At 47.1% G+C, this 12,805-nt stretch overlaps 1 protein-coding gene across 2 annotated transcripts in view; it reads left to right on the forward strand.

Annotated features, from left to right (window-relative positions):
• LOC144782497 (uncharacterized) overlaps window positions 1-12,601 on the forward strand; it is a 133,526-nt gene extending 120,925 nt beyond the window's left edge. Inside the window, exons 10-13 of one of the 2 annotated variants that reach the window (XM_078661887.1) lie at window positions 364-555; window positions 9,829-11,213; window positions 11,266-11,826; window positions 11,926-12,601. In XM_078661887.1, coding sequence (XP_078518013.1) covers window positions 364-555; window positions 9,829-9,945 — 309 coding nt within the window. In that variant the 3' untranslated portion in view covers window positions 9,946-11,213; window positions 11,266-11,826; window positions 11,926-12,601. Of the gene's footprint in view, window positions 1-363; window positions 556-9,828; window positions 11,827-11,925 lie in introns of both variants that reach the window. The other variant, XM_078661886.1, reaches the window with a different exon arrangement.
• Window positions 12,602-12,805: the final 204 nt, after the last annotated feature.

Consider the following 12,805-nt stretch of genomic DNA (forward strand, 5'->3'; position numbering starts at 1 on the left):
ATAAAACTGGAAGCATTAGTTTTGATATATTATTGTGGGTAAGAAGCGTGTCATTTATATTTTTGGGTGGAGCAAAGAATGAATGACCCTCTGCATTATGAACTGTGCAGGAAGGGAGAGCAGCAGTAATGAAACCACGAATGTTCGAAGGGTGCTTTAAGGGTGCTTTTCAGAGTCCGCAATCTTTGTCTGGTGTTTGTTTTGTATTTTCAAGGGCTCGAAGGCTGCATCCTGTGGGTATGATGCTGTTTTTTGCAGCAAGCTCCTGTTAAGAGCAGTCGAGTGCCAACTTAATTAAGTTTGTACATTGAACTCCTGCATCACTTGTACTCTGCGGCTAACTCATCATTTGTGTTTTCACAGCCGGAGGTTCATTTTGCTGAAGTCCCCGTTAATATGGTGAATAAAAGTAAACCGCAGCCCAAGCAAGTGCAGTGGCAGCAGCCCGCGACGCCTCAAGAAGTTCTGCAGCAGGATCCTGTCCAGCCTGGCCTCCCCCCAATGCTGACCAGCACCTTGGAGCACATCGTGGGGCAGCTCGACGTCCTGACCCAGGTACGCCTGCTTCAGACTCCCGGGCATCCCGTTGCATCTCTTCCCATGTCTTGACCCAGGTGTCTATGATGGGGGTCATGTCCTCGGTGTACGACGCCTGCTCTCCAGACTCTGCGTTGCCATCATGATACGTGTACCAGAAGATGGCTGCCGACATATGCAGGGGCGACCCTTGAGGCGTCCCTTGTTAGGATGCTTGCTGACGTCATCTGGTTCAAAAGCCATAAGTCTGATAAAGAAAGTGTTCGTACTGTCATCCTTCGCATCTCAGTACGGTACTGAGATGCGAGGGTTGGCGGGACCAGGCGGCATGGGCTAGCACACTCTCCCCTCTGGCGTGTTAAATGTGTCGGTTGACTGTGCCCTGTGTCAAGGATTGTTGGTTTATACCTTGTGCAGATCTTGCTAGTGGGGTGTTTGTGATGGGAATTATTCCCTATAACTTCTCTAAATTGCATGAGGTTGGATGACCATTACACACCGTAAGATCGAGCCTAGACCGCGCCTGCGCTGTCTGCTAGACATGCTGTATTCAGTATGTGGGCTTTCATCCGCCCCTCGCTGCTGATTGGTTAAGGAAAGCATCACTCGCAAACGTTTGCTCCTTAATTGTGTTTTTGCCTTCTATGTCCCACCTCCTCATGTCTTGCTCCTTCCCTGGAGTATTAGCCTATTACAGGTATCCTTTCACAAAAGGGTTTTTCCTTTTGTGTTCGTGCACTCTTTCACTTTAGTTGCAAAGTGAATTTTCTCAGCATGCTGTCCACTTCCTGGATACCACTGCATTTTCCCACGCACCATTGTTCTCACTCCACACCTCCATCCATATCCATAATGGCAATGTCCACGTTCCTATCTTGTTTTTAATGTCGTATTTTCAGTGATGCGACCTCATTGTGTGGCTCGCAGTTCTGTGTGCATTGACGCCTGACCCGCTCTGTCTTTTACTTTCTTTTTATCTGGTTTTACTGCCGAATTTGTATCTGTATTGTATTTTTTTAATGGTTTTTCTGTTGCAGATTATGGGGGGTGGGCAGCTCATCTAAACGGCTCTGTTGAGTTACTGTGGGGCAGTAATTTAGTGCTCCCCGCGCCTCTGCCCGCCCCCCACCCGGGCAATCATTAACATCACTAACTAGAATTTCACTGAAGAAACCAGAGGTTAAAGTGACGTTATAGTTTGGTGAAATGTCCAGTAACAACGTTAAGTTTTCATTTCTAAAAAGCCCTGAGATTCATCCGTTATAGTCTTAATCGTCTCAAGTAACTATAACGCCCGCCCTCGCCAGGCACTGTTAATTACCTCACATATGACATCACTCAGAACATCTTCAGGTACTTCATTGATAGTTATAGAGGTGATTCGACAAGCGGGGGCCGAAATAAAGGGGGGGGGGTACCAAACCGCCTTTTCCACATGCAAATTCACATAGGGATTTTAGACATGACAGCAGCCCGAACCGCTGAACGGAATTACGCCAAATGTGTCTGGCATTGGAGGATAAGGTCCTCGGGCCATAGTAGGCTTGGGGGGGGGGTATGCCCCCACCCCCTCCCCTTTAAAATTAAAAATGGCCCTGGTGAATGGGATGCCTAGAGAGAGGGGCGGTGTGTGTGTGTCTGTCTGTTTGTTCATATATTTGGTTGATATTGCTGAAACCCAGATATTCAGGCCAACATTGTCTTTATTGCTCAGGGCCTTTGACCTCAGCGCGGTTCTCCTTGACACCTCTAACATTACTACTACGCCTCACTGTTTTGTAACTGTGCTAACTCCACCAGGAGATGGTTTCCATTGGATCGTTTTCTTTAGAACAGTTCTTTTACTCTCACTCCCTTACAGTTTAATCTGATGCCTTTGGCGAGGCGCACCCCTCATACCTATCCACAGTCCCCCTTACCTACATATTTGTATATTCTACACACAAAAGGACCCAGGACCACAACTTTGGTTTACAGCCTCTTTTGACGAGTCGCCTATTTCCACGCAGCCTTCCCTCACACTCCATTACATCAGTAAAAAGGCCTTTCATAGCCTCTAGACCTCGAGCCGCCCCATAAACACAGGTATGAAATCAATCCTCCCAGCCGGGTTTATGGAAAAACGAGCCTGTTGGGCATTGGGTAATGTCGTTCCGCCCCTCATTCAAAGAGCATTACCTAATGCGGAGAGTGTAAACCAGTTGTAAAAGCATGCTCCACTTAGCAGATATTTATTTTTGCCTCGGCTTAGTGTTCTATTTGGACATGTGACGTCACTGTTATGGCTGGTTTACTTCATTCCCCTCTTTCTGGGTTTAACATTCTCATGGTCCTAGATTTACTAAATAATGTAAATCCTTACTACTCGTTCGATCAGCCGAATCTGTGTACTTCTTTCGTCCAATAAATCCATCACACTGATCAAGAGCCCCCGAGTGGGCCCACTGCGGTGGCGGACATTTTCTGGGTTTTTCCACCATATGACTGGATTTGCTCTTATAATACCCGTTATTTCTCACAAGTTTGTATTACTGTGTTTTGTGCGTTCAATGAGTTTCTCTCCATTATCTGAATTGAATACTGCTCTTCAGTGGCTGTATGTGGTCCCTTCGGGAAAACCAAGTATTGATCAAAGTGCATTACTGCGCATGCCCCGTGGTAGCAGCGAATGTCAAGGTATTGATTTCTGTGGACGTGTAAGAACTTTCCGATGCTGCTGATCTTCAAGCACTCGGTGTCCGGATACTTGCGATCTCTAGCAGGTTACAGGGCACTCTCCAAAACATGAGCTGGACCGGGTCCTGGAGATGAGAATACTGTCGCCCCTCTGAGAAATGTGTGACCGGTGTATTCTGAAGAAGATGCCTCTACTTTGATACTCTTACCCTTCAGCCTCAACTGAAGGCACCTCTCAATGTGGGCATCGCTCTTTCCATCGCCACATACAACTGAGGTCCATTTTCCTACCATTCTTTTGCTTTTGAGAAGAACGTTCTCGATGAGTGCGGGAAAGAAGGCGTTGGATCTAGCAGCAGCAAGGGATCTTTCTGATCACTCCAAAGTGAGCTCTTAGTAGGTCCATTTATCTACTGCAACCAGGAGCAGTGGATTCCACTAGTATTTAACCAGTTATGGGGTGGAAGAGCTCTGGACCAAGGTCCATTTATACTACAGTTGAGGACTAATGTCCATCTCTACTATAATTGTCTGGAAAACAAAACAACAGGTTTCAAGTGTGTCGTGAATGTCACCTCACATTGTTCAGAGCCGCGTGGCGCTCTGATTACCTCTCTACCTCGAAGTGGACTCCGGAAGTGCTTCCACATGACCTCCTGCCTCAGCAAGCAACCACAGGCTAAATACAACCTCTGAAGGAGGCCATAGCAGCCATTTTGGTACCTCGTGTAACCCCCCCTAGAGTGCCTTCTGGCCCCCAAGGATTTGAGGTGGCAGCTTGTCGAAGGGCTGGCAACACATCTCTCCCCAACCCACTCACCCTCTGTCCAAGGTGGACACCAATCCTCCCCCCAAAATGAGTCGGACGTTACAAGCCTGAGCGTCGACACCAGCACCAATGCTGGATTCGGATCCAATAGTTTTATTGGATTCAGAAGCTCAACGGCGCCCTAACGTCATTAGTTTCTCATAGCCAGAACAGCACTATGAAGTTGATGACAGTTTTCCCACGTATGAAGAAGGTAACATTCTTCAGAACCTGAAAGATGCCAGTAGGTTGGACACTTCTCCTGACAGCCTTAACTCCCTAAACCCTATGGCCACAGAAGAAACTGCCTCCTTTGTGTAAATACTGCCTTTAACCCTGCCCATGCAGGAGGTCAAAAACAACATTTTGAGAGGAGTCCTTCACCCTGCAGCTGCCGCCCAAGAACCACCACTCCCCATTAATAAGGCTCCCACAGATATACTAGAGGGCACCTGGGTAACACCAGGATCTACCCCTTCCTCCACCTCCCCCTGCCCCCCCCCCTTAGCCCCAACAAACAGATGCCAAGGTGGCAACCAGATGTCTTAGTCCATCACCCTACCCCGGATAGTCTTGGGGTTCAGGCATCATCCTGTCGCCTTAACCCAAACTCATCCCCTACTACCCCAGCTGACTGGGAATCCAAAAGAACGAAATATTTCGTGAAATAAGTACTGTGCAATGCGATCAGTCAATCCCTTCAGCCTCCTGGGATGATATCCGCACCCTTGTAGGACAGGGTGGCGGATATTTAGCCATCCGGAGGATGTGAGATCATCCTCAATGGCCAAGATGCTGCGAAGTGCACCATCTGTACTTTCCTGGACACCGTTGACTGCTTGGGTAGGACAGCTGGGACCAACATGCGCCACGCTTGGATTTGCTTGACCGCATTTTGTTGGATGGATGATTTTACACGTTTCGAAGCAAAGGCTGACTCAGCCCTCAAGATATTTAAAGAGAGCAGAGCCACCACTTGGTCTCTCGGCCTAGCTCAGAATATTCAGCAGTCTCCCAACAACTGCCCCTTTTGTGACTTCGGTAGGGAATCCCTGCAGAGGCAGCTCCAAAGCAGGCCTCAGCAGCAGCAGGCTTTCCAGACCTTTCGAGAGCGAGACCAAGGAGCTAGCCGACCGCATTCAAGCCCTCGGGGACATCGCACTACCCCAACCCCTCACCCCGCCGATAAAACGCTTTAAATCATCTCTGGTGGTACACAGTCCCCCAATAGCTCGTGCCACCTTTAGATTCCCCAGATGACTGAGCAACATGTCAAATTAATGGGTGCTCCAAAATGTGGAACATGGATATTCAGTATCCTTCCTGTCCTATATCACAAATATACCCTGTACTACAACACCTCCCTGAGAACCAAATGTCTCAAGGAGAAGTTCAGGCTCTCTTGGCCAGTGGAGCATTAAAGAGTGCGCCGCTTCAGAGATCGGGCCTGGTCGCTACTCCCATTATTTTATGGGGCCGAAAAGGGCCAAAGCCTTCATCCCATTTACGAACTTTGCTCTCTGAACTTGTTCCTCTGGAAGGAAATGTTAAAAATGCTTATCCAGGCCCTTGTTATGTATGCCAGATGCTAGATGGTTGCCCAAAATAATAGGCAAACCAGTGACTGACCTCTGTGTGCCAGAATCTAGCCTCTTGATATTTCGTGTATGAACCAACAGATCCCTGAGGTTCCTATTTCTACGATAGGCCTCTAGAGGGAGTGGTATGGGAGGTATGTCTTCATCCGTATTGAGTATCCTCCAATTTTTGTTAATCACATTCTTAATTTTAAAATTAAGAGTGGAGTGATTAATCACACAAGTGATACGATTTTGGGATGCACGTTTGGAGCCTTGCAATAACGCTTCCTTGTTCTAGTATTTTGCTCTTATAAGCATGGCGTATGAGCCAATGTGGATAGCCTCTACTGAGTAATCTTTCTTTTAGGGCGTCCCCATGTTCGTGAAAAGATGCCATGTCTGTACAATTACGCCGAATGCGTAAGAATTCCCCAAAGGGGATTGACTCTCTTTGGCAATTCGGGTGGTAACTTCCAAATTGTAGAATGGTGTTCTTTGCTGTAGGCTTTCTATATAAACTCACTTTCAGATGGTCACTAGTACCATCAATGGTGATGTCCAAAAATTCCACTTTTGAATGATTCCAGTTATCTGTGAACTTAAGATTGGCGTTGCTGGCATTAAGCAGAAGGATGAATTCATGTAGCATCTCAGTCGGCCCTCTCCAAAAAATGTCGTCAATAAAGCGTCTCCATAGAGAGACATTTTCAAAAAATGGGGCCGCTTCATTATAAATATTATGTAGTTCCCACTCCCCCATGAATGTATTTGCCACACTGGTGGCACAAGATACACCCATCGATGTCCCTTTTATTTGTTGGTAAAGGGAGCCATTAAATTCAAAGAAGTTATTCAAAAGGACAACCTCAAGACACTGTAAAATAAAGTTGTCCGGTCTGTTGTCTGGAAATCTCTCGAAGAGAGCTGCAACCGAGTGTAACCCCTGACATTGAGGAATATGGGTGTATAATGCCTCAATGTCAAGCGTTACCAAGGTGTCACTCTCAGGATTAAAAGGGACCCCCTCTATCTTAATAATAATGTCTCCTGAGTCATGTATGAAGGATGCATACTTGTGTGTCAGTGGGCATAGGAAAAAATCTACATATTTAGAGAGGGGCTCGGTGCTGGAACCAATCGTAGATATAATTGGCCGCATAGGAGGATTTGTCTCACATTTATGCGTTTTGGGAAGGCCATACAAGGCAGGGGTGATAGGACAAGTTTTATTCAAAAATTCATATTCATCCTCACAAATATAGCCTTCCAACAAGGCAGCCTGGGTCATTTCTTGTATCTTTACATTTAGTCTCGTAAGTTCTCTGGATTGTGCTGGTCTATAGTGTTCTGTAACCGATAACATATCCAGCATCTTCTGGTCCTATTGGTTCTTATTAAAAATAGCAATACTAACACCTTTATCACAAGGTTTAATTACTAAGTTGGGGTCGTTCTTAATTCTTTCCAAAGCCATATTTTCTATTTTTGATAGGTTAAATTGTGGTTTGTATGGATGTTTAATAATCCGAGCAATATCTTGTAGCACATTTTGCTCGAAAATTTTGACTTCAGATCCTACCATATCCAACGTAGGTGTAAACGCTGATGGGGGTTTGCAGTGTGACAAATTGTCGTTTTCCTCTACAGGTGGTCGATCCGTGAAAAATTTGTTCCTAAAAAATGCGAACAAATCTTCATGTAATTTGAATTTGTTCAATTGGGTACATGGCACAAACGACAAACCACGACTCAACATAGATATATCTTCTGATTTAAGAGTCGTGGTTGATAAATTATAAATGGCCAAAACCTCCTCCAATTTATGCTTGGCAGTAGTAGAAAGATTATCTACCACCAATATTGATGGTTGTGAGTCTTTACATATGGTTGAGGGCTCATCTGATGTTGCCCACCTCCGTCTTGTTGCCACCGGACATTCCTTCCCCAGTATTGGCCCCGTGGTAAAAAAAAAACGTCCATGGAAAGGCCGTTGTGTTGGTCTACCTCTAAAGGATCTAGAGTTATATTGTCCATTCCCAGAGTCTTGATAGTTATCGCCCTCTGACTCAGAGGATCCAGAGTCTGAGAAATTAGTAAACCTTCTATGTTGATAGTTGTTGTAATTTGGGGCATAGCCATTCTGTCCTCCATCCTGATAGTAGTTGGGATTAAGATAGGGGTAGGCCTTTTCCTTAGTGAACCATTTAATATCCAAATGGTTCCCCCGAACCTGCACCTCCATGTGTGGGAACTGAGCAGCGACTGTTGATGGCTTTCAATCTTCCTTCCAAAATGGTTGGTGTTGTCTTAGCAGCAGAGCGTCCATCAACTAAATTGATCTCTGCAGGATGCTGGGTGAAGTCTGTTACCTGGTGTCCCTCCCAATGCATCCAACTCCTGAATGTACAGCTATCGGATGTTCTCTTGTTGTGATGGTCATTGGCCCAGCAAGGCCTTGCTATCGCAACAACTAAAAGTTACCTTTCTACCTTTTCTGCCTTCTTGCATTTACCGGACCAGCCAACCCTCTTCCAGTCATCTTTTGTGATACGTTTTTAAAGGGGCTGGTCCATATGTTCACACCGATACTCTGTCATGCAGCAGTGGGACTGTAATCTGCTACTCACCTACTTGATGTGCACTCCCTTTGAGCCCATGCATGGCTGTTCTCTTAGACTCCTTACCATCAAGGGAGCATTTCTCGTTACCATAACATCCGCAAGATGAGTGAGTGAACTCAAGGCATTGTCCGTGGATCCTCCATATACTTATTTCATCCTGGACAAATTAGCCCTCCGTACAGAAGCGCCATTACTGCCGAAGATAGTCACGTCCTTCCACACAGTGCAATTCATCACCTTGCTGCCTTTCTATGTATCGCCTTACCCCTTCATGGAGGAAGAACGGCCACATGGCCTTGACCATAAATGGGTGCTTTGCATCTATGTAGACCGAACCAGGGATAATGACAGCACAACCAACTTGTTATATTCTAAGTATTACATTTATATGTAATGTGCAGGGTACAACACAACTCACGTCAGTTTCTCTGGGACAAAGGAAGACAAAACGGTGCAAAATAAGATCAACCATCTCAAGATGGATTATACTATGCATTAGTATGAAATCAATTAAATGAAATGAAAAAGAAATTGATAGCCTGAGGCGCTAATATCTGCTACGGGCTAGCCAGGAAGCGGCCGTCAGAAGGCAAGCGCGCTCCTTCCACCAGTGCGAAGCTTGCCACCACTGTCCTGGCACGGGATGTATAGTCCTAGAGATCTGCCAGGCCGCTACGTGGGTGTCCCGCCACACAAACAGCCGCGGCCCATGCAGGGAGGAGCAGTGGGGCCGGGTGTTGGTGGTGGTGGTGGTGGGAGGGGGATATTTTGACAGATGACGATGAGGGAAAATTAATTATTTATTTCATTTTCCCTCATGGTGGTCTGTTGAATCCCCCTCACCAGCCCGGCCCCACCGCTCCTACGTGCACATGCCGCGGCTGCACACAAAGCATTACTGCCTAGATAGCCAGGTCCAGTGGTATAGGAGCTTCTCCGGCTCTGTCTTGCAGGATATCCTGGTCTGAGCCATTCCACAGACCTACCACCGGAGCGGTTGTACTGTTTTGGTATCTAGTTACAAGGTGAGAAATCTGTGGTTAGAGCTCCTGATCGGAACTCTCCTTCGGTAAGGCCTTTTCAGGTAGAGACTCGGTCTAACTGGAGCGTCCTCACCGATCCATCCTCCCCACCTTTCCATGGAATAGTTTTAAGGTGCCAACAAAATGCTCTGCACACTGTACTAACTACTTAATATGGCTCCACATTTGATGGCTCGGACAGAGATTAGAAACAAACTGACATTATCGCGCGGGGGTGGTACACATATAGGGCCCGATGTTATATCCGAGGCAGTAATAAGCGGCCACAGAGCTGCACAACGCCACCTACCTATGCAGAAGGGAACTGTAGTAAAGTTTCCGAATCCAGTCTGGCGTCTGGAGTAATTTCACAAGGTGAAGAATCTCCTGTTGGAGTGTACTACGAATGGCGTTACTGAAGGTATGTAACTTGCTCTCAGGGCTGGGGAGTTTCTGTAACTTGCTCCAGGCGCCAACCTTTCTTCGTCGCAGATAAAAGAGCAGTAGTGGCCAAAAGTGCTGTATCGAACATGAATCCAACTTTGTAGCATTTTACACTCCAATATGTTTCTTTTCTTTGACAGACCGTGTCCATCTTGGAGCAAAGACTGACCCTAACTGAAGACAAGTTGAGAGAGTGCCTGGACAATCAGCAGCGAATGACTTTCCAAATACGGCGAACGGATGGCCGGGAGGCGTGAGGGGCTTCTGAAACGATCTCACGATATTTTTGTGTGAACTTTTTTGTACACTTTTTATGCAGTGAATTTTATTTCTGTAATCTTTTAATCCCGTGGCTGCTGAACAGTGAAGTGCCTTTTAAGAAGCTTTTGATGGTGCTAACACTTTCACTAAAGCATCCTGGGGGGCTGCTTGATGGTTCTTCTGGGCCTTCTTCAAGGAGGAATGATTTGTTAGCTCTCCATCCTGTCTTTAGTTTCTGCTTCCAGCTCACGTCTCTTGTCTGCTTCTCTTTGCTTTAACCCTTAAGTGATGCTATGGACTGCCTGCCCTTGGTTTCCCCGTCACTGCCACGCACTCTCTGCAGACCTCTATATTTAAGTGTCCTGTGGAACTGAGCACGTGGCATGAATCCTAAACCTTGATGTCTATGCTAATAATCTGTCTGAAGTTGGAGTTCCCAAAAGCACTCTTCTCAAAGACTCTGTCATTGCTACCTCAGTGTCTCTGATTCATTCCCCGACCCAGTGATTCTGGGCATGGCTCTTAGACGCGTCTTGCTTCTGACTGCAGGTGATGGCGTGAAACAGCCTTGTCGCAGTCACTGGGCAGCTCGCCGGATGCTTTCTTATGTTCGATCTGTAGTTTCGCAGGCACCGTAGATTGTTCTTGGACGCTCCTGACCTCTCGAAAGACATTTACTTGTGCCTTATGCGGTTGGGCTCCTCTGGGAAACGGTTGGTGCACTATTTTCTGGTTACAATACTAACACCTCCTGTCGAAGGACACTTGAGTTATGAGACAAAAGCTGGTGTGAAAAAACAGTTCCTCTCCTTTGAGAAAAATCCGAAAATGGCAACATCAACGTCTTCCACCATGTGCCAGAGCGGAGTCGAGTTTACAATTCCCACCTCAAGAACACAAGTTCATTTTTGAAAGTTTTTAGATGGCGCTGCAAATGTTTAGCAATATCGCAGAGCTGCATGTCCGGAGTTGGGAGACGTGATGTCGCGTACAGATCTTCACAGGTGTGCCCACTGGTGATGGACACTAGAAGTCTGATGTTTCTCCAGCTGTGACTGTGCATTTGGTGGGATGGCTGTACATAGCTGCAGAGCTTGTACGCTCCTAGTTATGCACCTCATGGCTCCTCTTACCACTAGAGGCTGGTGACTGTGGAGCATTGGTCAGTACACACCGCAGTGGAGTCACAGTGGTGGTCTTCAGAAGTCAGCCCGTTCCTCCTCCGCCTGTCTAAAGGCAACAGGGCCACGATTCCTGTTGGCACGTGACCATCCATCTGGAGGTCTATGGAAGTCCCAGGCCACGACACCTGTTAGCCCGTGTCCATCCATGTGGAGGTCTATGGAAGTCCCAGGCCACGACACCTGTTGGCACGTGTCCATCCATGTGGAGGTCTATGGAAGTCCCAGTGAATCTCTCCTAAGGGTCATTCTTTCTACTGTTGCATAACGGACATTTCCCCGGAATGAGGACATTTTTTGGATGAAGTGTGTTTGGGGTGTACTAGCTGGACATGGCACAATGGCCACGCATGAAAGGTAGCCGTTCTTTGAAAATGTAAGATTTCGTTTTACTATGGCATGCATTGACTCTTATCATCCATGTCATTTCTAGAGCAATTGATGGTATCTGATCTATTATTACTAGTCACACTTGACTACCCGCGACCCGCTTAAAAAGAAGTCCCTAGTTTGTAAATATATTCTCTTTTATCCACAAGTTACAGATGGCTCCTGCTGGAACAGACTCGCTTTGTGGGCAATCCGAGCTGAAAGATGCAGGTAGACGTCCACACGGTGTGTGCCAGAGTCCCACGGACGTGTGTGCCAGAGTCCCACGGACGTGTGTGCCAGAGTCCCACGGACGTGTGTGCCAGAGTCCCACGGACGTGTGTGCCAGAGTCCCACGGACGTGTGTGCCAGAGTCCCACGGACGTGTGTGCCAGAGTCCCACGGACGTGTGCCAGAGTCCCACAGATGTGCAGCTTGGATAGAGAAGGTCTGACCACCTCTCTGGGTTCTTCTGAAACGGCACAGTTGGGAGTCCATGGGAAGCAAATCACAGAAGACCCGTTTGACTGTGTGTAATATATCATCCTCCTTGCTTAGTAAGTACCCAGATCCACACACGACCAACAGACAATGCTTTTATAAAGAGATGTAAGCAGAATTCTTCACACCAGCAGCCACTGAGAGGCTCTGAGATGAGGAGAAACGAGATGTTTGTGATTCAACACATCAGCCACGCAGCCGTGTCCTGTAAGTGTTTCCGCCTCTGCGTCAGGCAGGCCGGATCCATAAGATCTCCCTGTGAGGCAGTGACTGCAAGCTACCTCCCCATGGCACGACATCCAGGGTTTGCAAAGGTCCAGGCTCTTGATTCCCTGCTCTGCTACATTTGCAAACAATAGTCCAAGGCTTTCTCCTCCAGGGTCTTCCATGACACAGAAGTGCCTTCCTGTCTTCAAATGCACATTATTGACCCAGGAAAGCCTTTTAATGCTAACTTCTCTGCAGAACTTGAGTGTGTGGAGTCTGGAAATTAGATCATATGTGTTATTGTAAAAATGTACATATTTTTGTGTTTGTTTTTGTAATGAGCGCTTATTTGTATTTTTAATGTAAATCAAATAAAATAAATGTGCCTTGATCTAAGTCAACCTGGCGAGTCAGATGGTGTTTAGTGACTGTGCACGTTCCCCATTGCCACCCCGGCGCAGTGTCCGTGCCACCCTGGTGCAGTGTGCGTGCCACCCTGGTGCAGTGTGCGTGCCACCCTGGTGCAGTGTGTGTGCCACCCTGGCGCAGTGTGTGTGCCACCCTGGCACAGTGTGTGTGCCACCCTGGCGCAGTGTGT

This window comes from Lissotriton helveticus, chromosome 9, assembly GCF_964261635.1.
Source record: "Lissotriton helveticus chromosome 9, aLisHel1.1, whole genome shotgun sequence".
NCBI classification, from domain to species: Eukaryota; Metazoa; Chordata; class Amphibia; order Caudata; family Salamandridae; genus Lissotriton; species Lissotriton helveticus.